The sequence below is a fragment of the Camellia sinensis genome, chromosome 5, assembly GCF_055761805.1.
Source record: "Camellia sinensis isolate YWXY chromosome 5, ASM5576180v1, whole genome shotgun sequence".
NCBI lineage: Eukaryota > Viridiplantae > Streptophyta > Magnoliopsida > Ericales > Theaceae > Camellia > Camellia sinensis.
Window position 1 is genome coordinate 117280992 of NC_138965.1, and position 26190 is coordinate 117307181.

The following is a 26190-nucleotide window of genomic DNA, read 5'->3' on the forward strand; positions in this document are numbered from 1 at the left end:
TTCCATGCGTGGCCGTTTATCCACTGGGTCTTCCAAATAATCGGCTTCGTGCTCAACCAGACGTTTTTCCCCACTGTGCTCCGTCACTAGACCCTCCTGTTGATCGACAACAGGTTCCATTTCGGCCACTTCAGTCTGAACCACCTCCTTAACAGGAGCAGGTGGAGGAGTTTCTTCCCTAGCGTCGCGTGGAGGGGGAGGAGGTTCATTTCGCTCAGCTTCAGCTCTCCCACGGGCAACCATCCTCTCGGCGTTTTTTCATCTGGCTAATTGAGTAAGCGACTCACCAGCCATGTTGTCAGGATACGAGTCGGGTAGGTCCCCAAAGTCGGTAAAAATATCTTCGAAAGACACATCCACTCTGCCGGAAGTGGATGGAGGATTGAGGCTGGCTTCTTCAAAAGCCAAATTTAGTGCCGTGTCAACCTCCTCCTCTAGTCCGTTCGATCTGTCCAAAGATGGTTGATTCGGCTGCTCAGCGACTCCTTCGGCTGCTTGTTTGTCCGCTGGCTCTGAGTCTAAAGCCTCAAAACCAATCTGCCTAAGGTTCTTGAAGATTGAAAAAATAAGCACCGTAAGGTGCTATTCGACCCTCGGAATCGGAATATTTTCTACGGCCAAGAAAGTAGTGTAGGTCAGAAGAATGTGGGCCGCCCTCCCTTGTTTCTGGAGATTTGGACGGCCAAAGAACTGGAGTACCGTTCTGATTTGCGCCAGTATGGCGTCATCGGCCGAAACTAGAACTTTCTTCAAATTGTTTCCTGCACAATTAAAACGGTAAATACATGGAATTTGAACCAGAAATATTTAATAAAAATTCATGGGGGGTTAAACGGCCACCTGGTTCGCCTCTTCGCCTGGGCACTAGATCTTGACGATCTTCGTCCTCGCCGAATTTCCAGTTGCCACGGACAACAACCATGACATCGTCAACACGATTGCCAGAGCTGGCAAGTATAGTGACCAAATGATGATCGGTGTCCTTGGCCTTGAGAAAGTAGCGCCCCTACCGGCCAAAGGACTTGGCCAAGGCATAATAATGCCAAATGGCAGGGACTCCAAGGTTAAGCCTAAGGCGCCGGTTTAGTTATACAATTCCCATTATTATTCGGTAAAAATTTACATTCGGCTGAGAAAGGATTAAACCCCAATGGTGAACCCTCAAAAGTGTATGAAAGGGGAAACGAACCCCGCCCTCCGCGATTGACAAGAGAGGAAAAATGATTGTACTCTCATTTGTCCTCTCTGTGTCAATCACGTTCTCTGCCAAAAGTGACGGATGAACGTCGCTAGGGACAAACAAATGGCAACGGAAACCAGAGACTCACTCCGCAAAAAAAAGGGCTCTCAAATGTTTCGCCATCACAGTAGGAAAAACGGACACTCTACACAACAAACAAACAAGGAAAAGGGAGTCAAAATGGAAAAAAGAGAAACTTACAAAAAATGAGGAGGACAATGAAGAACGGAAAGAATTTACAGAGGGCGAGAAGCGAGGGAGGTGAACTGACAGGCAATGAGAAACCTTGAGCATTCAAGAAAGAACATACAGACGAAAATACAACATGGTTTTAAATCGTAATTAAATGAAGGAAGTGTACGAAGGGGCGGGAGATTGTAATGATGCCTAAAAATAATAGACGTCCTGACGCTTGCATTGGAATAAGGGAGACCGCCATATTTTCTAACTCTCTAAGTCTAAGGACCAAACATGCCGACTAACTGACGTTAATAGGATGTTTGGGGGGCAATTGTGGGGGCCGAATAAGACTATTATGTACGGAGGCCAAGTAACTTGAGGAAAGAAACCAAGTTATGTACTATACGATTCTATCCCGGAGAGACGGAGGCCGAATAACCAGATCGGCCGAAGAATCAGCTGTAGACCTGGCCGAGTACGAACAGTTAGCCGAATGAGGGATTATTCATCGGACGAAATGTGGGCCCAACCATCAACATCAAGGACGACTATAAATAAGAAGAGCATCAGCTAAGAGAGGGCATGTGAGAACAAGTAAGTTTAACTTAAGATACAAGCAACCAAGAGAGTATACACTGACTTTTTCGATGGAGTGCTAATTCCGACACCCTCGACTGGAGTGTTCATTCCTTTTTAAGTGATTAGCTAAGGATCTCGAGTGTCCTATTGGATCCAAAGAGTATTTCTAAACCACTTCTCCACAATAATAATTCCAAAAGTTTAAAGGAATAGGGATTAATAAGTATAAATCTTTATTTTTTTTATTTATTATCATTATATCCTTTAAATTATTTTGTTTAAACTTAAAATGTGTATTATGTTTGTCTTAGCAATAGACGTGTATCTCCAAGTGTTTAAAGTCTCAAAAACGTGTTTGAGTTAAAAAAAAAAGTTTAAAAAATAATGACACATTTGAATGCGTGTTCGATACATGTTAGGAGGTATCTATTCACATTTTAGCTTAAAAATTAAAGTCATTAAAAAAATCAAAAATCCAACAAACTATACAAAAAAATCAAATATTCTCTTTTCTCCCTACTTTTTACATATTTTTTCGTAAAAAATCAAAAAGTGATACCAAACATACTAATTTTTTTAATCTCATATTTTAACCAAATAATCAAAAAGTTACTAAAATAAACTATTCCCAAACGAGACCTGAGTGTCAGACATGGACACAGACACTCTAAGTCTGCCACTGAAGGTCTTGGATATCTGAGCAGGGGAGATAGCTTTGGAGACTTCCATAGCAGACACACTCTAAGAACGAAACAAAAACTCGGGGGAGAGAGATTGAGCGATCTATATTTCTGAGTTTTTTGGATCGGTGTCAGAGGTGGATGATAAAGGTCTAGAAAGGAGAGAAAGAAGGGTAGAAAGAGAAAGTAGGTGGCGAAGTGGGTGGTGGTGGTAATGGTGGGGTGGTTGTGGAGAAGAGAGAAATGAGGTTCTGGAGAGAGAGGTGAGGATGAAGAAGACGATGACGTTGTATTGAAGATGATGATGATGATGATGAAAAGGAGCGAAGGAAGAGGAATCGAAGCTACGTTAATGGCGTTGAAGGTCGTCACATTTTCAGAGAGTTCTAGAGAGAGAGAGTGTGTGTGATGTGAGTTCATCTCTCTTTCTCTCTCTACTGGTTCAACTTCGTGGGTGGGTTTGCATCTTTACTGGTTCAGCTTCACATTTTCAAAGAGTTATAGAGAGAGAGAGAGAGAGAGAGATAGGGTGAGTTTGGGTAAGAGCGGTGGATTTGCATCTTTCTTTTGAAATTTGGGGCCCAAATGTAATTTTTTTAATTTTTTCAGTTTCAAATGTGACGGTAGGGGCAAAATTGATACGATTTCAAAAACTTTGGAGGTAAATTGAAATTATTAGAAATCTGGGGGTGTAATTGAAAATCAAGGCAAAGCATAGGGATAAAAATGAAATTTTCTCTTTAAACTTTTTATTTGAGAAATCTTAAGATTTGTAGGAATAGGTTGTATTAGTGATCTATGGTTATAATTTGGACCAATTACATTATGGTATTATTATGTGCTTTTTTAGAGAAAACAAGAAGTTGCAGTTAAGCTAGTCCTGTTATATATAGTCTAACATCTTATAAACATCAAGTCTTTTAAATCTATGTTAGTTTTATCATTGAAGAAGGATACTTCAATAATTTTTAATGAAAAAAGTCCTTCACTTTTTAAATTTTGATGTGTAAAGTCCGCATTCCACAATTATAATTTTTTGGGACTGATTTGTCATTGCATCCCATCTCATGAACAATTATAGATTGGTTGTCGTAAGTGAGTTGGACAATGAACAGTCCCAATCGACCTCACTCTAGGAAATGTACTTGTCATGATGAATGGTCAATCCTTACTAATTGCCTCATTTCTTGTAAGAGTTTATTCCCTCATTGATCTTCCTCATTCAACCCATTTGATGATGAACATGACATGATCTCTCTACTTTCTCTTACATTTTCAAAAATGAGAAGTAATGGTGCTATTTATTTATGAAATCTAAAACAAATGAAATCATAATAGTCCATGTACGAGTAATAGTGCTCCAAGTAGAGTTGTCTGAAATCATATTTAATTCAAATGAAAACACCGCTTCTTCTTTCAAAGAGTACTTCTAACTAGCTCTCCATGTGTCCATTCGACTAGTGTAGTACAAAATTTGCAGGATTCTAGGAACCTTTTTTCGATCAGCAAAAGAAAAGGCCCTTTATTAATGATATAAAAATAACATCAATATAGGGAAGGAAAGGAAAGAAATTGCATCATAGTGATCTCGACTCATGGCATAAGGGAGACAAACCCCCTTTCCCCCCCCCCCCAAAAAAAAAAAAATATATATATATATATAGAGAAATTTGGTTTCAACAAATCTTGGAAGGATAGGCCAAAAATCCAAGGTTCATTGAAAGTGGTGCTTAGCCCACATGACTCAATGTCATTGGAGATGGAATTCTTTGAAGCAAAAATATGCGAAGCAATTAAGAATTGTGATGGGAATGAATCTTTGGGACCAGATGGACTCAACTTTTTTTTCCTTAAGAAGTATGGGAACATAATTAAGGGTGACCTAATGCAGTTCATGAAAGATTTTTACAATAATGGGAAGCTGGTCAGTGCTCTTTTCTTTTGATCGACGAAAAAAGAACTTTATCGAATAAGAATTAAGGAAAATCCTTACATCTTACATCAATAAAGACAAAAGCCTACGACGTGCTATAAGCATCAAAGTGTTACCCCCCTCATCCTAATTAGGTTGGCACAAAAAGATAGTGGTATTCTCTCTCTCCTTTTTTTCATAACTAGAGATTGGATGCTTGTGTAAGAAAGACAATGTATCTCATATCCTTGTCTTCTCTTAAGCAACGAACTGTTCCTCGCTTGTCTACTGAGTCAGAGTATAAAGCTTTTGCCGACATTGCAACCGAGTTGTCTTGGATTCAATCTTTTTTTATTTGAGCTTAGCATCTTTCTTCCTAAAGCTCATATTATGGCCCCGTTTGGTGTAGCTGTTAAAACAGTTATAGATTATAGCTTAACAGATTATAGATTATGACTTTAATCAGAAGTTGTTAATCTGTTTGGTGTAACTGTTAGATTATAGATTTAAGTTGCTGAGTAGTGTTTGTTAAATAAGCTGCGAAATAGCTTTTTCAATTAATTTTTATTTTTTGTTTGTCTACATTTCTCATAAAAAATAATAATAATAATCTATAATCCATTTGAGTCTTTTTCTATTTTCAAAAAAATAAAAAATAAAAAAAAATTAAGAGTATAACCATAAATTAACATGTCCACAGCAGAAGCTGATAATCAGAAGTAAGGGGTGAGCAGCTTCTCAGAATCAGCTTTTTGAAAAATTGTTTGAAATAAATTTAACCAAACAGTCCTAAAAGCCATAAGTTGGCTCTGAAAAGCTGAAACAAACACCCCCTATGTAGTGTGACAATGTTGGGGCCTCTAACCTCTTAGCAAATCCAATATTTCATGCATGCACTAAACGTGCCAAAATTGACTTTCTTTTTGTCTACGATAAGATCGTGCATAAGGATTTAATAGTCAACTACATGTCATCTAATGATAAAATTATTGATATCATGACAAGGGGTCTCACATCCACACGCTTCATTTTTCTCCATAGCAAGCTTAAGTTAACGCTCTAGTTTCCTTTAGCTTAAGGGGGCTTATTGAAGCATATGTCAACTCGTATTTATCACTAACAACATCTTGTTACACTTGCTAATGTATATCCCCAATATACGTAATAATGTAGATCCTTAGCATGACTCCTAATCCTTATTTGTAAAGCAAGCTTTGTATAAATAGACTAAATCTCATGGCTAGAGGTGTGGGAGAAACTTTTTATTTTTTTTTTATTTTGAATTGTGCCTTTTTCTTAGCATGACTCCTAAGCCTCTTTCTTTCACTTGCAATAATCATCATAGAATGTCATTAGATAGGACTATGTAAAATATTCAACTAATTGTATCTCACACTCCTAGATGAGCATTTCATATTCCTATGCATCTATATTAAATACTTACATGCATTCACCTAAATTAATTATATTGTAGAAAATTGTAGATGACCTTTTTCTAATACCCTCCTTAATTCACAATCTTTTCAAAATATGCCCAAGATAATTTTGAATTCACTGCAGAAGATTCCCGATCATTTGCAATATACTTGTCCAAAAATTTGAATAAATTTTTATCACTATGTTCTCCAATTATGACATTTCATGTATTACAATCCATCTATTTAGGTGCATATGGAACTTGGGAGTGGTCAAGAAAATGTTTTAGTACCAGATAAAGTAAGATCACAATCAATAATAAATCCAACATGTTGCATTAAGAGCCAATAACCATGGACAACAAAGATTACTGTGATGCAAAAATGAGAAGAACCTAATTATTGTTGTTTGCAACCTATAGAACCACCACATTGATCAGTATTATGACAATCTACAATGAATGGACACATTTGCATGCACTAGAAATATTGAGAACTAACTTATTTACACAAAACAAATAATTAACCAAGTCATCTTCTCAATGTAAGTAGACAAAGGAAATTATAATGTTAATACAATAGTGAAATGCAAATGGTATGGGAAAGACAATTAAAGAAAGATGCATTACAAATAAATGACCATTTACACTATCAAAGTGAAAGAAAGAATATTCACCATATTTATTTCCTTATTCATAGTAATCTGCATTTCCCACCTAGAGTATACTCATGTAAAAACCTTTATACTCCTCATTGACAATTAAAAAAAATCCTCATTAAGCTCACTCTTTGCTTATTCATTAGAAAATATCATTAACAAAACAAAGTTATGATGCCTTGACATGTTTTATAGTACAGTATGTTGTGCAATAAAAATAATAGTATGTTTACAAAATGAGTGTAGCCAAGACGAAGATACTAAGGTGGAAATGTGAAAAACTAGGCAAGATAAGATTGGATATAAAAAAATTAGTGAGATGGTAGAGATATCAACTATTGAAGATAAAATGAGAAGAAACTAATTAAGATAGTATGATCATGTACAACGAAGATGTGAACCAAATAGCATGAGCTACATAGTCCACATTGAAGGTGAAAAATCTAAGTGATTCGTGATTAGATTAAGAATTAATTTTACCAATTCCCAAACAATTAAAACTAACAATCTAAATCATCAGGCACGTACGAAAAAGATTTAGATTGTTGTTTCAGAAACAATAAATAGACACAAACGATTTTTACGTTAAAAAAAATCACTATTGGAGCACCTCCAATTGTGATTAAAAAACCACGGGCGAAATGCCACAAAACAATCCACTATGAAGGAAACAAAGAATACAAAATACTCAAACAAATTACCCAAATTCTGTCAATTTGTCTTCAACGCTTTGTATATCTTCCACCACAACCTTCGTCTCGAGATTGATTTGATTGATGTTGATTCCATAACATCCACATCAACCCAACGACGGTGTATAGCTTTGAACTCCTTCGAATGCTTCACGCTTGAATCTCCAGATTGCACTGAAGAAGCACACTATTGAAGATGATCACTCAAACAACCCTTTGATGTGTATTATCCAACCATGTGAGTTTAATACAAAAGCAAGCATCAAAGGAAAACTAGCAAACTAGTCTCAAAAGAAAATCCTAGAGCCCTCAAAGCAGATCTAAAAGCATTAACCCTAAAAAATGACTTAAACACATATAAATAGAAAACAAGGGCTGTGTACCCCGCTCGAGCGCAGAACTTGCCACTCGAGCGGAGTCACTAAAACGCGTGCGAATAAAACAGGTCTCCACTGGAGCGCTCGAACTCACGCTTGAGCGCGAAAACACACCTCCCAGTATTTGTGCAGACAAGCCATACTATTGAGAAAGTGCATCCTCCGCTCGAGCACAAATGTTCCCACTCGAGCTGAAAGACCAAAACCAAGGAAAAATTACAACTCTATAAAACTGAGTTTGTTTGCGGAATTGGCAACAAGTAGGGACCTAATAGAGGGTAATAATAAGAGACGAGAAACACTGAAATTAAATGGGTTGGATAATAAAGAAAGAAGTGTTAGCTTATGAAATCTTGGCGAAACAAGATTCATCTAACTGGTCCTAAGTAGTTTAGACAATGCAAAGTTGAATTTAGTTAGTTCCAATAATAACTACCGCAAGACTGCAATATATCACCTATTTTTCACCATTTTAGATCATCGTCCTACATGAAAAGATATCATGTGTTTGCATTAATTACTTAATATTATATTCAAACAAGGGGAACTAATCATAAGAATCCATGTAGGCAACAGTGCAAAATGGTTCATACAAAATTGGCGACATATAGCATTTCTCTAACTACCAACATTTTTGTTTTGATCGGCAAAAGTCAACTATTCGTTGTTAAATTAACACCTATGAAAATTAGCCTCTCCATCCTTGCAAAGCACTAAGTGCTTGTCTCTTAATTCATCCTTGGGAGAGTTGAACTCACGACCTCTCCCTTAGGACTAGACCCTTAGGAGAGTTATGGTGGCCAACTACCATTGATGTTCCAAACACCACTTGCGAATATAACGATACCTTGTGCACTAGATTTGTTATAATGTTTTACTACCTTCACTTACTAAGTTACACGGACGCGGGTACGGGTGTCGGGTGCGGGTGCATATCTAAGGGTCGGACACTTCAAAATTAAAAATGAAGGATACATGGATATGTATCCAAATTTGGATACGGATACGGGGATACGTTAAATAGTTTGTTTTAAAAAAAATATATTTATTATATGAAGATGAGTTATATTATATAAATAACAAATAAAAATTATTTTAGATATAAAATAAATTATATTATATATGATAAAATAAGTTATTTTTATTTTAGACATAAAAATTATATTATTTATGATATATTGTATTATATAATTTTTTTGGATGAATAATATTATATATTATTATATTAATGTAATTTATACCATATGTTAATATAAATGTAATATGAATAATGGATGAATAATATTATATGATATGAATAATATTATATTTGAATCAAAAAAAAAGAATAATATTATATATTATATTATCTACTAATATTATATACTAATAGAGGGAGATCGAGAGAACAAAGAAGAGAAGAAAGAACAGAGAAGAGAAGAAAGAAGTCGGCGACCGAGAGAGAGAGAAGGGAGGTCGAGATCGAGAGACGCGAGGAGAGGAAGAGAGATCGACAGATCGAGAGACGAGAGAGAAGACAGAGAAAGAGATCGAGAGACGAGAGAGAAGACAGAGCATAGGATGGAGATCGAGCATCGAGCATGTCGAAGCAGTCGAAGCAGCGACCAATGTCTTCGCCATTTCGACAGGTGACCAGGTTCTCTCTTTCTCTCCCTCTTTCATTTCTTTTGCTGTCTGTAAAGAGCCGTGTCCAAGAGAGAACACGCGAACCCGACACAGATCCACACCAGTACCTGTGTCGTGTCGACACGGGTACTTCGCCCCAAAATGCCAAGTCCATGTAACACAGTTCACTTATCTCATTCATCCATAATGGATTTCATAGTTTGTTGTTTAGAATATTGCGAGAAATCTTCTAAAATAGATTTGCTAAAAAAAAAATACCTATAACATAAAACTAACATATATTTAGGTCTTAAAAATGTGGTCATGCATCATTTTGATCCACATTAAGTTGGAAACATGTTGTATCTGTTGGTCGGTGTATGTTAGTTTTGTCGGTGTATCTGTTGGTCCCTCACCAACAGTTGTTGGGTTGGTGCTGGCTTATGTTGGCCTTTTCATTATCCCCCCCCCCCCCCTCCTCCTCCCGTCTTTATTGATGTCTCTCTTCCTTTCTTGTAAAGTTTTCCCTCATTAATAAAGTTTTTGTGTTGATCAAAAAAAAGTTGGAAACATGTTGTAACTTCAGATATTCAAAGTTCCAATTCAAAAACCTAATGTTGGAACCCATTAATTAAAAGTTTGTTTAGGTATTCTATATATGAAAATTATGTATGCCTACAACATGAGAATATGTATTCCTCATAACTCATCCTAAAACATAGTTTCAATTGAAAATATGTAACACATAAGTTGCATTTTGACACAGAAAACAATCAAGGTACAATTCAAATAAACAAAAGGGAAACGTTACAATTAATAAATAAATAAATAAGAGGAAAGCTTGTATGATGCTCTAGTAAATTCTATTCATCGGTTGTGTCTTGGCATTCTCCATAGTGTGGGAAAATTATATTGTGCTCCTGGAGCAAGTACATTTGGTGCCCCAATTTGATTGGTATTGGTTGAAACAATGTGTCCTAGCACTTTTATGTTTCTTCTCGGGAGACAAATGGACATATTTTCAACAAAGAATAGTGTGGAACAATACTCTAATACCACCAAATAACCCCTCCTTTATAGGAATGTAGCAATAATGGAGAATGCCAAACACAACCCTAGTACTTAAGGAAAAGCTTGTTGATTTAATTTGAATGCAATGCATGAACAAGAGGGGTCAAGTAATGACATAATAAAGACAATTTAATGTACAAGAATTGTGGAGTACAATAATTTTTTTTTATCAGCAAAGGAATTTTTTTATTAACGGAGTACAATATATACAAAGTCTTACTCTATTTTTTAAAAGATTGTTTTCGTTACTCAAACCCACACCACCAAAATGCTAACCGAAAAACCTTAGCCTTCGAATATAAGCAATCTCTCCAAAAAGGGGAGAGAAGAATTAGGAAATCAAGCTCAAAGGATTTAACCAAATCTTCATGATTTTTGAGTTGGACTACAACAGTTAACCAAGGGAAGAAATAGTTAATCTAGTTACACCAAAAAGGATGGAGTTTTAACCTAGAGTTCCATGACTTCCCTCTCTCTCTCTCTAGGGAACTGTTTGGAAAGACAATTATTCAAGTGAAAGGACATGGGTCTTAACTCACTGAAAATGTCACAAGGAACTGTGATTTGGGACTGCAATGGTTGTATATCTAATTCCACCAAATGTTTCCATGGGTATGGGATTTTGACCTTCTCCATTTTATAGATTAAATAGAGATTTCATTTCATTTTATGATGTCGCAATAGATTATCAAAATTTAAAATCAACATCGTCTATCACATCATTGTAAGTTCAAAACCTCCCCTTTTTTTACTTAAAATAAAGATTTAACTATGTGATTTTTTTTTTTACTACTATTGATCATGAAATGTAGATCTCTATTTCACCTAAAAATAGAGAGAATCTGAAAATTGAGAAGTTGAAGAGCATGGACTTTGAAAAGCATAAAACTGAACAGAAGATTAGTACAATTAAAATGTAATTAATGGCTCAGTTACCATTGCCAACTGACCCATATGTCAGTGTCCCACTTTATTCACACTTAGCTCCACCGTATACTCAAATTGGAGTACAATTTTCTTTTGCCTACTTTTTTCACTCACAAACCTATGTATGAAGTTCAAGTCTCTTCTCACATGGACAATATTTTGAACCCCCACAAACATAAAAGCCAAAGTTTTAAACTCAATGTATGAATCCACAGTATACCCTTGAACAAATGTAAAGCAAAGTTTTTTAGTGTACATTCCTCAATTATGATGTGATGTACTTCAAATTATGACGCAATGTGTTCAAAAGTATAACTGAGTCATATTGAGCCGTAAATTTGTAATCATCGTTTAAAATATTGATATCAAGATACGATCATATATCAATTAATATCGAACAATATATATCAGTGAATAACATCGAAAGTTCAAAACCCTGTTACATAACAGTCGATATTTAAAATCATGATCTTAAAACCCTGTTACATAACAGTCGATATTTAAAATCATGAGCCTAATGATTCAATGTGATTGTTATTATAATTTTGACTATATCGCATCTTTACAAAGATCGCAACGCATTATGAAATGAGCACAAAAAAAACACAAAACCCATGAAAGACATTGGACCCATTTCATGAAAATCAATCAAAGCTTATTGTTGATTAAGGTAGTAAGTAGTTTCTAACAGATATCACTAATTTTCTTTCACATCAAAGTGAATGAGAAAGAAAAGGCAAGAAAGAGAGAAAGAAAGAAGAACGGCAAAACATATTGATGAGGTTGTCTTAGAAATGCCAAAAATAGTTGTAAGATTGTCAGTTCCCTAGTGAACAAAGATATACTTCTCAGAAACAAAAGTAGATCTGATTCAACACGAGAGAGAGAGAGAGAGAGAGAGAGAGAGAGAGAGAGAGAGAGAGAGAGAGAGAGATTGTCAAAGATCATGTAACCCTTGGGCTTAAATATGCATAAATTCAGTTTTTTTTTTTTTTGAACCAGATGTATAACTTCAGTTCAAATGCATGATATTACCCACAACATTTTTTGTAAAATTTTTTATGGGCAAAATAAAGATTATATTGATGCAAACTAGAGGTGTGAGTTCATCTATGAAATTGTTCGCTAAACCAACAACATTTAGCTAAACAATTTCAATCTTTTTACAAAAATAAACAAATAAATAATTAAAAATGTTCTCACAACCTAGGAATCACCAAAAAATCTACACACAAACAGAAATACATACCATCAAAAAAACAATTCAACACATAGATATATATATGTATATATGTATGTATATAAATCATACCTTGAACTAGCAAATTCATAGAGCTTTCCCCTAGGAGAGAAGATTATGAGAGCAACCTCAGCATCGCAGAGAACCGAGAGCTCAAATGCCTTCTTCAGAAGCCCATTTCTCCTTTTGGAAAAGGTGACTTGCCTGCTTGTAGCGTTCTCTATCCTCCTCATCTGAGTCTTCCCTCTCACCATATCTCCACACACACAAACAAACCTTTCAAGAAATCATCAAGAAAACAAAAAAAACCCATCAAAAATCTTCAACACCCACAACATAAACAGTGAAGAACATCAAGAAAAACAATACTGTATATATATATATGCGTGTGTGTGTATGTAACGAAAGAAAGAGATCTTACAAAATAGGCAAAAAAACCCAGAAAAGGATTTAGGGATAATAGGGGTGGGTTGAGGTGAGGACAATAGGGCTAAATATGGGAAAAAACTGATTTTAGGTCTGATACTGATGAGAACAGGACTACCAATAATACCAAAAAAAAGGTTCTATACAGAAGGCTTATTTTGGGAAGATAAGGGGTGTTGGACAGCAGGTGAAGTGGGGATAGAATGATTCTTCAGTCTTTTTTTGGCTTACAATCAGTGGAAGGGTAAAGACTTCACAAGCACATGACACACCCAACTTTCCTTTTTCATATACACAATAATCTCTCTCTATCTTGTTCTCTCTTTCTCTCTCTCTCACTAACTTTTCTCAACTTCTTAAAAAAAAAAAAAAATCCCACTAGGAATATCATCCATTGCTTGTTTTGGCAAACGCAACGAACAAAGCCAAAAGAGAAATATCAGATGTAAAAGGAAAAATTAAGGAGAGAGACTTTGGCTACTGTCCAATTGGAGGGGGTAAAAATGTTTCCAAAGTTGGGTCAAGGTTTTGTTGTTGTTGTAATAAAGGAAACTTACCATTAAGGGTAGATTTTGAAAATTTATTACACATTAATAAAAAATAAAAAATAAAAAATAAATTGATTTGAATTATTTGTATTTATAATATTTATTTTCTTAAAAAAAATTCCTGATACTATTGAGGTATAATTTTCCCTTGTAATAATATTTGCAATCATGTACTTGTTTTTGGTATGTAATTTAATATTTTGTGAAAAAGTAAAACAGAAATGTTATACACAAAAAAATGCTATACATAATTAAATTTATTATTTGATTTTTTTATATACACTGCAACATATAAAAGTTTTAAAAACCAAATATTTTAGTCTTTAAAAATGAAATTTTTGTTACAAAAGACATTTAGGGTCAATTTCTATCATCAGGAGGATAGTCGTTAAAAGATCGTCCCGAAAAGTTAAAAATAAGAATTTTAGCGATAAAATTTTAAAAATGTCATTAATCAGGGACAAAATAATTTGGTCTCAAAAGGATTTATTTTTTTAGAAAAAAATTCGGTCTTAAAAGGATAATAATTCATCACTAATGTCTAATTTTTGTTATTATAAAGATAATAACAACAATTTTCGCAACAAAAATATTTCGTCCCTAAAAGATAATTTTATCTCTAAATTTTCTAAAATTTTAATTTTTTGTAGTCATAATTAGGTACAAATGTAGCTGTCCAACACGTATTTAAGCCTATTTTAGGGAGTGAGTTAAAAGTCACTTCCCAACTTTTAATCTATTTTCCTTTTTCACAAAAAAATTTAAAAAATTCAAAAATTAACTTTTAATTATTTTCTCAAAACATTCTTTAATATAGGACATATGTCTTTCCCAACAAATGTTGAACTCTCTTTACGCATATTATTATCAATTTTTTGATAAAAATCTTCTTTCTATTTCTCTCTCTAATGCAGTTCAAATTTCATTTGTATTTAATATTTTTAGTTGGAAAAAATACTTGTTAAATTTTGATATTCTAGATATTGTAATAAAAATAAATAAATAACTTTATGGTCTGTCATTTTAACTATTCAAAATTAGAGATACACTTGAGAAATTAAAAAATTGTTAAAAGTACTTTGATCAAAATGAGTCTTTCAAGAGTATATTTAGCCAATTTTAATTTTAAAAAAAAAGGTGCGGCCTAATTTTTAAAATAAAATAATAATAATAAAAGTTTGAGTGATATTGGCCCCGTTTGGTAGAGTTGTGAGAAAGTGATTATAATTTATAACTTAACAGCTTATAGCTTATAACTGTAAACATAAGCTGATTTTTGACTTATAAATTAAGTTTCTGCTCCTCCATTCAAAAAATAAGTTGATTTTTGACTTACAAAAAGCTATAAACTGTATTGTTATACTGAACCAAACACATCAAAATAACTTAAATTAAACTAAAAACTGAAATAAGCTGAAAATAAACTCTCCCAAATAAGGTCATTATTATGTAGGGACTTTTGGAGACACCAAGACTTAGGCCAAGTTTGGGATGTTCCAAAAAAGTCAAAAAGTCAAAAAGTTACTCAAAAAGTTAAAAAGTTAACACTATTCACCAAAAGTCAACAATTACGGCTGCACAACTCCCAATTCAATTTTTTCCTTACAAATCAATTTTTACAATTTTTTATTACACATTTTTCAATAAAAAGTCAAAAAGTTAACCCAAACATCCATATTTTCAACCTCAATTTTTTAGTCCAAAAAGACAAAAAGTGCACTTATTTAGTCTTCCCAAACTTGGCCTTAACCCTTCAAGTTGATAAAGAGTCCAATAAAAATAAATAAATTATACGAATTCAACTTTCCTTCCGATTCAAATATATATATATATATACACACATATTGAGTCCCTTTAAATTAGCATAATTATAATGAGTACTTTTAAAGTTTTCATCCACATAATTTTAATTCATTTTAATGAGTAATTGATCAGTCATATAAACGGGAAAAAATGATGCCAACATCTTTATCACGCTCAAATGTATATTTTAAGGGTTGGTTTGGCAATCACTTAGGTTTCGTTTGACAATTTTTAATTTAAATTTAAAAGTCAAAAAATTATTTAAAAAGCCAAAAAAAACAAATCAATTATATATAAAAAAAAATCAAAAATTCTATTTTCTTTTTATTTATTGCACATTTTTTCGTAAAAAGTCAAAAATTCAATCCAAATATAATAATTTTTTTACCTTATATTTTAGTTAGAAAATCAAAAAATTACTAAAATAACTTGTTCCCAAACGAAGCCTTATATAGACAAAAAGCCATTACCAAAAAATTAATTATTCTTTTTTATTTTTTTGTATGTCTTTTCATAAAAAATTAAAAAAACTAACGTTAGTAGCCAATTCTCAAAAGGATACACTATTTGCATTTTGGGGACAATAAAAATAATTTTTTTATTGACTTATCAATTTATTTCTATTATATATCACCTCTGTACCTTTTTATACGTCTTTTCGTAGTAAGTAATAAAAATAATTCATAAGTCATATCCAAAATAACCTTTAACCAAACTAAGGGTTGTTTTGGGAAGTTGGTAAAAAACTAACTTTTGGCTTTTTACCAAGCTTTTTGGCTTTTTTAGAAGTGATTTGGGAAGTTGGTAAAAAGTTGACTTTTTGCTTTTTAGTTTAATATTTATTTATAGTGTCAAATCAAATTAAAATGACCAAAATACCCTTACCCAACGTAAGAGAGTTATTTTTTTATTTATTTTTCATAGGCCCTAATTTGTAATTTTAGGGCTGCGTTTTTGGCACTTGCCAAATGGCTTTTTTGGCGTTTTTGGAAGCCACGTTTTTGGACATTTTGTCTAAAAACGTGACTTTTTACCATGTTCCCAAAATGGCACTAAAGAAAGTTTAGTACAATAATATTAATTTATGGAACTTATTGTAATTTTTTCTTTTACATTAAGAATGATTAGTGTAATTTATCACCAAAAAAAAAACTACTTTAAAAAAAAAGATAAAATACATTGACCTTCCTCGATTTAATAAATTTTTAAATTAATTTCTAATTACACTGAATTTTTCTTAAGTTTAATAAAATTGTACAAATTTCTAAAATCACATAATAATTTCTATAATTTTATTAAAGGGCAATAACTTGTCAGTGAAATTTAAAATAATAATAATAATAATTACAAAAAAATAGTAAATATTAATAATTAAAATTATAAATTTTTTAACTAATGTGTAATAATTGTTATAGACTTCCATTTAAAGGTAATTTCCCCTTTTATTAAAGGGAAATTATAGGATAATGGTACTTTGTCAAAAAAATTACAAATTTATAAAAAAAATTATAATTTTAATAATTAAAATTTATGAATTTATAATTATTTTTCAAAATATCATTTATTTGTTATTTTTCTAACTAAATCTGAGAGGAGATATTAGTTATTATTATTAAATGAAAAAGGAATATATGTTTTAAGGCCTTATTTGTTTCGCGGTTTGAGTTAGGGGTGTACACGGTCCGGATTGCTTTGGTTTTGAGAAAATCTAAGAACCAAACCGATCCTAACGGTTCTGTGATTTTGAGAACCAGACCAGACCGTTACACTTGTAAAACCGGACCAGAACCAAACCGAAAAAACGGTTCGGTTTCGGTTTGATTTACGGTTCCAAAAATTTCTATTTACAAGAATAAATTGTTAATAGTAGCAAAATAATTACTTAAACTAATTACATTTAACTCTTGATAAAAACTAATAATATTAAGGCATTACTTAATATTACATATCTATACCATCCTAATATCATTAAAATTATAAAAAAACCAATTAATAAAGATAAAACTTGATATTATATTTTATATATATATATATATATATCTTTTAAAATTCAGTTCGGTTCGGTTCGAACCGCTATTTTTTCATAAAATTCATTAACCGAACCGTTTTTACGATTCTCATATTTCTTAATCCGAAATCGAACCAATTCTTAATGGAACCGAACCAAACCGTATGATTCGGTTTGGTTCGGTCCGGATTATCAGTTTGAACGGATTTTTGAACAGCCCTAGTTTGAGTGATCAGATTTGACTATCATGACTGTGGGTCTCACCCAAGACATGTTTGATAGTGAAATGAGAGGCCAATTGATAGCCCAATGGGCTTAGTAATCTCCCTCACTAAGGAGATTAATTTAGCTAGGTTTTATGTAGGATTAAGAAATAAGAAAGAGATTGAGTCTATTTTATATATAAAAAAAAATTACCAATTGCACTTGCTTATTTTAATATTTATTTTAATTTTTTTAATATAAAAATTATTTATTTATTTATTTATTTTATGTAAAAAATAATTTAATAATTTCATTACTAAGGCCTCGTTTGGGAACATACTAATTTAGTAACTTTTTGACTATTTACCTAAAATATGAGCTAAAAAATATTAGTATGTTTGTGATGACTTTTTAACTTTTTACGAAAAAATATGTAAAAAATAAAGAGAAAAGAGAATTTTTGACCTTTTAGTATGAGTTGTTGGCTTTTTGCCTTTTTTGATACCTTTTTGAATTTTAACTAAACGGGCTGGTTCTCAAGCGAGGCCTAACTATGTCTTATATTATCATCAAAATAAACATATTTTTATTTAATTCCCTCATTAATAATTTTTACATTAATAATATTTTTACTAACTATTCTTTCATAAATAATTATATCCAACTTAATCCGTCAGATGAAAATAACATAAATGAGTTGTTAAAAATGGGGGGAGTGGTCCGTACGATTTGGAAGACGTCCCATCAGTCGTACACGATGGACCAATGAGAAACCGAACAGATGCTCTGCTGATCTATCATTCATCTCACCACATGAGGCTTTTCTCCGAATGGGGCTTGCATTGCGGACCCCACTTCACATGCTCATGCTCTCTCTCTCTCTCTCTCATCCTGCATTCCCACTCTCTTTCTATGGCGCGTGGAGGTTGACCTTTTCCCCCAAATTCTCGAGTTTTTTTTAATATTCTAAAAAAAATAATAATAATAATTTAGAAAATGGACTTACTTTTCAAACTATTTAACAAGTTAACCTATTTTTTAAAATCACATTTTTGAAATGTGATTTTAAAATTAAAATTACATTTTTAACATGCAATTTCATTTTAAAATCGCATATTGAAAATACAATTTCAAAAATGAAGTCCATCATATTATAAATTACATTTTCAACATGCGATTTCAAATGCAATTTCAATTTAAAATTGCATTTTCAAAATGTGATTTTAAAAAGTAAGTTAGTTTTTCAAATAGTTTAAAAAGTGGATCAATTCTTTAAATTATTTTTTTTTTAGAATATTTATAAAAAAAAACTTCCAAATTCTCTTCTCGAATTTTTCCAAAGGATAAATTACAAATATACATATTTGTTTAAAATATAAATTGTTATTTATAATTTAAAAAATTATAAATATCTTTTTATTAAAAAATTTTATTTAATAGAATTGACTGAAAAAATATAATTCATAATTGTTCTCCTATACAATAATAAAATTACTTGAATTATTAATTAAACTATATTTCTGATATTATCAAAAACTGTTAATTGATTTAATAATTTATTAATAAAAATGACCATTTGTTATGAATTAGAAATTTTATGAGACAGGATGTAATTTTCAAAATTACAGGAATAAGTCGTATTGTAATTTATCCTTAATCCAATCATAAAATAAATATTAATAAAATGAAGAGTAAATTACAAATGCACCTGTTGAGATTTTCTTAAAATATGAATTATCCCGTGTGATTTTGAAAATTATAATTTTTTTGTCAAAATTTTTATTTAGCAGAATTAGCAAAAAAATTAAATTTTCTATTTGTTCTCCTATATAATTATAAAATTACTTGAATTATTAATTAAAATATATTTATGATATCATTAAAAACTATTTATTGATTTCATAATTTATTAATAAAAAAGATAATTTTTTATGTAATTAGAAACTTGAAGAGCGGGATGTGATTTTCAAAATCATATGAGGTAATTTGTATTATATGAAAATCTTAAAAGGTGTATTTATAATTTATCCTAAAATAAAATATAGACAGCCAAGCAAACATTCAAAAACTCAGTTTAGGGGTAGTTTGGGATGTGAATTTTTTAATAATTTTTTTTAATTTTTTAACTAAAATATGGAAAAATTACACGTCAATGAAAGTTTTACAAAATATTTATAGATTAATGATGAAACTTATTAATTTTAAAAATGATGTATTAATTTTTATGAAAATATGTATAAAAAGTAGAGTGAATTGAAAGTATCTTTGACTTTTTTTTGTACACGTTGAAAACTGGATTAATTACACTAAGATAATAAAAAAATTAGATTAACTATACCAAGACTTCTCAATTATTTTATGAAATTAATAAAAATACACCCCTTTTGAAGATAGTTTAGAATAAAAGTGATATATTTTCATAGTTGAGGATATTAAAATGAACGGGTTCATAGGTGAGGGGAGTAAAGTGATACTCACAAATAGTTGAGGGGGTCTTGCTATAATTAATCCAAAATATTACAAAATGAAAATTTTATTTTGTTCCATAATAGTTTAAGACCAAATTAATTTACTTTCCTATGGTTCAAATATTGCCCATTAACTACAAATGTGAAATGACTAATATTCTCAAATCCTATATATATATTTTTATTTTCTTTCTCTTTCCTCTCTTATACATAATATTTATAATTTCTAACATTAATTCAATTAAATTATAATTAATCATAAATTATTTATTATTTATTATGATTCCTAACTTTTTAATCTAATTTTAATTTAATTATATTTAAGATCTCAATTAATTCTAAATTCTTAATTATTTATTGTAATTCATAACTTTTTAATTTATTTATAATTTACTAAAAAATAATTCTAAATATTTAATTATTTATTATAATTTCTAACATCTTAATATAATTATATTTTATATTAATCCTTAATTATTATTTAATTTATAATTTAATTTAATTATATTTTAAATCAATCCCTAATTATATGTTAATTAACATCTTAATCTAATTTTAAGTTCGGAGAAGATAAGGGTAAAATTATCTTTATATTTTGTTAAGGAAAATGCCTGGTAGCTCGAAGCTACCAGGCTCGAAAATGGCTCGAGAGGAAGAGAGGGAGAGGGAGAGGGAGAGAAAGAGAGGGAGAGGAGAAAGAGAAGGGAGGGAGAGGAAGAAGGTCGGCGTCGCAGCTCCCCGCCCCGCTGTCGTCGCAGCTCCCGCCGTCGTCGTAGCTCCCGCCGCCACCTCTGCTTCCTCCTCCGTCGCAGCCCCGCCGATGTCGCAGCACCACCGTCGTCTGCCCAGCCTCCCCTCCTCCTCAAACCGATTTTTATGGCCCCCTCCCCTCCCTCCTCCTCCTCCTCCTCCCTTCTCTTCTTCTCCCTTCTTCTTCTTCTTCTTCTTCTTCTTCTTCTTCTTCTTCTTCTTCTTCGTTCTGCAAAACCAGGGAAGAAAGGAAAAAAAAAAAAAAAAACAAAATTGACACCAAAACGACGTCGTTTTGGTGTCGAGCCGCGTTTCGAGCCGCGACATTCGAGCTACGTAGCATGATCGTTTTGTTAATTTCACTTTATTTTTTAAAAAATCCATGCCCATGTTAAAAAGTGATATGTATAATACCGTTTTTATTAATTTGGATAAAAAAAAATTAACAATAACAGTTTAATCCAAAATCACACAATAATTTTTTTACTACATGTCTAAAAAAAATTATTGTAACTATTTTTTTTTCACTCTCATCAAATAAAACAAAAATAACATGTACTTCTCTCTATCAATATACATTTTAAAAGTTGAAGTTTACCCACTCTCGTAGCGGATCAAAATCAAATAATTATGTGCCACTCTCCCCCATCTTCCTTCACAATGAAAATACTCATTATGGTTACAAAAAATCATTATCATTCTTCAATTAATTATCAAAATCATATTAGTTGTGGTAATCATATTTTGTATTATGTTAATTAATCTTAATTATGATTGTGATTATGTGCTTAATATGATTTTGGGTATTATGTAATTAATTATGTTTTTGAATTTATATCTGTTCACCGTAGAAAAATCTGTCCAATTTACTGTTATAATTTGAAAATTGAAGGTAATAGAGGCGACAAAAATTGAAATTGGCGGTGCCATTGTGTTAAACGTGATTTTTAGAGCCTACAGTGAAATTTGATTAAAAATTGATTCGTATCAAAAAATTAGATTAATTTAGTGCTTAATTCATTAACACTAAGCTTGGATTAGAAATGCTGATTAGTCTAGCTTATAAATACATGGGAGATTTATGTATAGGCTCACATTTGAAACCCTTTTCTCATATTTGGTCGAATCACACTCTAGAGATAGAGGGGGACGATTCTAAAGAGAAAGAGAGGGCATAAATTGTAGATTTTAGCTCAAAGCTTAGGAATTTGGAAGCTAGGCTCAAGAGATTAGTTAAATTTGGAAGAATTGAAGCTTTAGGTGAGTAATTAAACTCTAACCAAGATCATGGTTATGTGAATTCAAAAATAAAATGAAGCTAAGAATGAGATTTAAGTTGTCTAAGATGAAATTGAAGTCAATACAACTATGCATGTAAAGAGTGTTAGAAATGGGTTTTGAAAGTTTTGGAAAAACAGTTTTTTCCTTAAACTTTGGTCTATTTTTTAGGTAGGACCCATGCACCAAAGTTGGCAGGTCTAAGTGGTAACGCGTTTTATGTCGCATTGTGATTCACGTAGTATATTTGATTGCTCAAAACCATTATCGGGTGAATGAGAAATTGAAGCCAAAGAGAGCTCCATGGAAATGGTGTTTTTGGTGAAATTTCCTAAAGGTTTGGTGACAACCCTCACCTCTGATTACTGCTAAACTGTGACCGAATATGATAAGTAATTGATTATGAGGAAATTCTAAACTGATTGCATGAGTGTATTGTCTGTAAATGCATTTCTATCTGTTTGACTACTAAATGATCTGTTCGTATTTTAATTTCGATTTGCGAATTGAAGGCCTTATCGGCGGCCGAATCTGAAATTGATTAGTGTTTTATATTAATTAGAATTTATGTGATTTTATGGTAGCTTTAATTTAAGTTTGATTTGGGATGATTAAATTAGAGTTATTTAAGTTAAAGTACATTAGTTGGACTTAATTACATTTTTGCCATACTAGTGGGCCACTTTGTCAAAAATATTGTTTAGAGCTTAGTTGCATCATTCTTCATCCTTTTCTAGAGGAAAACCATGAGAGAGAGAGGGAGAGTAAAGGAAAATTGGTTTCATCAAGAGTTTTGCTTGGAAACTTAGAAGATTTGAAGAGGAATTGCATAATTAAGCTTCCATACTTGAAATTGAAGACCTAAAGTAGAGATTTCATCCTCTCATTTGTGAATTTGAGTTGTATCTTGCATGGTCCATGGTAAATTAGTGTTTAGATTCAAGAATTGGTTTAAAGAGTTGAATTTGAGAGTGAATTCATACATGCATGTCTATACCATAGCATTTTGAGGTTGTTCTTCATGAATTTCCACTTGCATGTCCACATTTTTGTTATAGTCCATGAATTCATCATGTTCTTGAGCTAAAACTTGCATTTGGTCATGTGTTAGTAGCTTTGAATTCAATTGAAAACATGCATGTTAAATGTACATCTTGTTCTTGAAGTTTATTTGAAATTAGTGTTCAATTGGTTTAGTTTTGGGCTTGATTTTACAAATTTGATCTTTGAAACAGGTTGTATTATGGGTTTTTAAGTGTTTTCCAGAAAATTAGCCCAAAAAGATTGAGTTTGAGGCTTAAATACTTGAGTTTTCTGCTTGGGGATGAATCTGGAAATTTCAAATTTTGGACCCACGCTCGAGCGTAGGACTTCACGCTCGAGCGTACCCTCTGAGTCGTGCACTTCCGCTCGAACGTGGAAAGTTGCGCTTGAGTGTGAAATGCATGTACCCATAAGTTTTTGTGTTTTACAGTCCGCTCGAACGAGAGAGTTCACGCTCGAGCGAGAACCTGAGTCTCATGCTCGAGCGGAGGTCGAGCGTCCGTCGAGCGTGAATTGCACGCATCCAGTACTTTTTATGAAGTTTACAGTCCGCTCGAGCAAAGGAAGTCACGCTCGAACGGAGATCCTTTGTCTACATGTCCGCTCGAGCGTAGAAAGCCAGGCTCGAGCGAGACCCCTGTTTTCTAAAAATTTTGAAAAGAGTTTTAAAGTGCATCTTTGCATCCTCTTTCCATCCTAGGCATTCCTAGGCCATGTTTAAGGCATCTTAATGAGGATATTGATGTAGAACCACACCGAGTCAAGATAGGGACTAAGTTGTTGATTCCCAAGTATATAACTTAGTGTGTGTTCATTCTGTAACTGTGTAGGGTTGGCATCCGAGGACGCTCATTAGCTGCTTATAGCTCAGTGCATTGTGAGTAACAATGTTGTAAAGATATATTCAATTATGAATATTTTCTGAATGATCAACTGTTCTATTTACTGAAACGTTAATGTTTAATGAACGAATGTTTGTCCTATTTGTAAACTGTATCGTGGCATCCTTAGCAACTTACTGTTACTGTACTGTTACTGCTACTGTTACAGAGATCTCTGTCGGTTCCCAAGTTTGGAACCACCACTGTTACTGTTATGATGGCCATCAACTGACTGTTCGGTCTGTTAAGACCTACTGTACTGTTTTGCTAGGGGATGTACCACATATGACTGCTATGGTTTCTAAACGACTGATATGACTGTTTAATTACTGAAAGAACATTTATTCTTAACCTCTTTACATAATTGTTATTCATTGGGCTTTAGCTCACTATTTATATATATATATGTAGGTGTCCAGGCACCGGACTGCTGCTAGGAGCGTCAGGCTAAGCTCCTGTTTTGTTAGAGCCAACCATTATGCCTCACTTCGAGGTTCCGAGTGCGTCAAAGCCAAGGCTGGTTTGGGGTGTTTTAGATTTCCCCTTTTGTCTCTGTTCTGTAATCAATGTTAAGACTTGCATTGTATTGTTATGTTAGGGATTTGGTCCCTAACCTGAATGTCTGTATATGATGTATGTATATACTATTTTGGTTTTGAATGTGAATATGTTCAGGAAAGTCTTTTGCATTCAGAATGTCACAGCTCATTGGACACCTTTTATTTACTGTTTTGGCTTCCGCCAGCCCCTTACTCTGTATTACTGTCTTTACTGTTAAGCAGGCCTTTGGTAATCACGGATTACTGGCCGGTTACGGTACTGAACCCATAGGGGCGGGTTTGGGTCGTGACAGGTTTGGTTTAAGGCTTGTCCCACATTGATTTGGTGGGCAAACTTTGAGTGGGTTTATAAGGCTTGAGTTTGGAACTTGGGATAGGCCCCAAGAGACACCCAAGTTTTGTAGAGGGGAAGGTTATGAGTAAAGTAGGCTAGACCCATTGGACCAAAAATAAACACGCGCGCGCGCCACCGGTCGAACAGGCTAGGCTTGGGTGCTGGTGTGGGCTGTCCAGCCCAATACCTATTTTTTTGGGCCAAAAATATTTGAATTTTATTTTTCTAAAATTAAATTCTAATTTTTTGGAATTTGAATTTTGAAAATAAATTTCAAAATTGGCTCCAGTTTTTTCCCCACCCGAACAGATGAATGTCTATTTGAATTGAAACCAAACAAATTCATATATGTTTGAATTTAAACCCAACAACCACATTACCTGTTCATTCATACCGAACAAATATAATACTTGTTCAAATAGGTTTGCACATGTTTAATTCAAACTGTACAACCACCTCTATATCTATAACTAGACAATCGTTCACTTGGTTTTTTCACTCCAATTTTCGTCCCAACTTCTGCCTGCTCTCTTTGCATTTTGCTGCATTATTTTCCTTGTGAGAAAGAGTGCAAACACTTAGTGTGTTCGTTGTGTAAATAGTGTGTAGTGCTGCTACTATTCACTGTTGATCATTTTATCCTGGGAGATAGACGTCTACAATCTGAAAGTACCGTGAAGATGACGAATCTGTCTTAAGGACACAGTGTTAAACACTGGACTTGATCAAAACTTTGTTCGAGAAATTAATAAAGTAAGTTGTTAATTTATTTTCTGTTTTATTATTTATTTATATCAGATTTTAATTTGTTTTTGTAACAAAATAAAAATCTATTTTTTAATTAATTTATTTTTATTTACTGGTTTGATTTTTGTAATCAAACAATCTCTCTCTTTTCCTTTATTTCTTCTGTTTTCCGTTTGTTGTTAAGTATACAAACAGAATTTATTTTTTAAATAAGTGAAAATTTTCCTATAAAGGTTGCCATGAATTTGTATAATCAAGCATGTAGCATATTAAACATGAAGAATTGAGGGCCGCCAAATCACACATGCATGCATAATTTTGTGGAGCTTCATGATTTTGAGCATCAATTGTGCCATTGAAATGGAATGAGAGTCAATATTTTACATGCATGCATGATTCATGAAAGCATGATGCTTGGTTGTATAAGTTTTGAAATTATCAAGAAGAATTTGAAATGATATGGGAAATGGATCATGATTCTCGACAATTAGCTTCAAATTATCTATGTTTATATGTTAAGCAATGTTTTTCCATGTTTTGGTGTCAATTTGCAAGCTTTGAAC

The 26190-nt window shown here is 32.6% G+C and overlaps 1 protein-coding gene across 12 annotated transcripts in view; it reads right to left on the reverse strand.

Moving 5' to 3' along the window:
* The window catches only part of LOC114271213 (MADS-box protein SOC1), an 88325-nt gene extending 74896 nt beyond the window's left edge, over positions 1 to 13429 (reverse strand). For all 12 annotated transcript variants that reach the window (XR_014330054.1, XM_082869655.1, XM_082869650.1 and 9 more), the window contains exons 1-2: positions 12998 to 13429; positions 12649 to 12852 (exon numbers count right to left, since the gene is read on the reverse strand). Coding sequence is in view for 11 of the 12 variants with exons in the window: in XM_082869655.1 (XP_082725781.1) it covers positions 12649 to 12830 (182 nt within the window). In the remaining variant the exon portion in view is untranslated. The remainder of the gene's footprint in view (positions 1 to 12648; positions 12853 to 12997) is intronic.
* Between the last annotated feature and the right edge of the window lie 12761 nt (positions 13430 to 26190).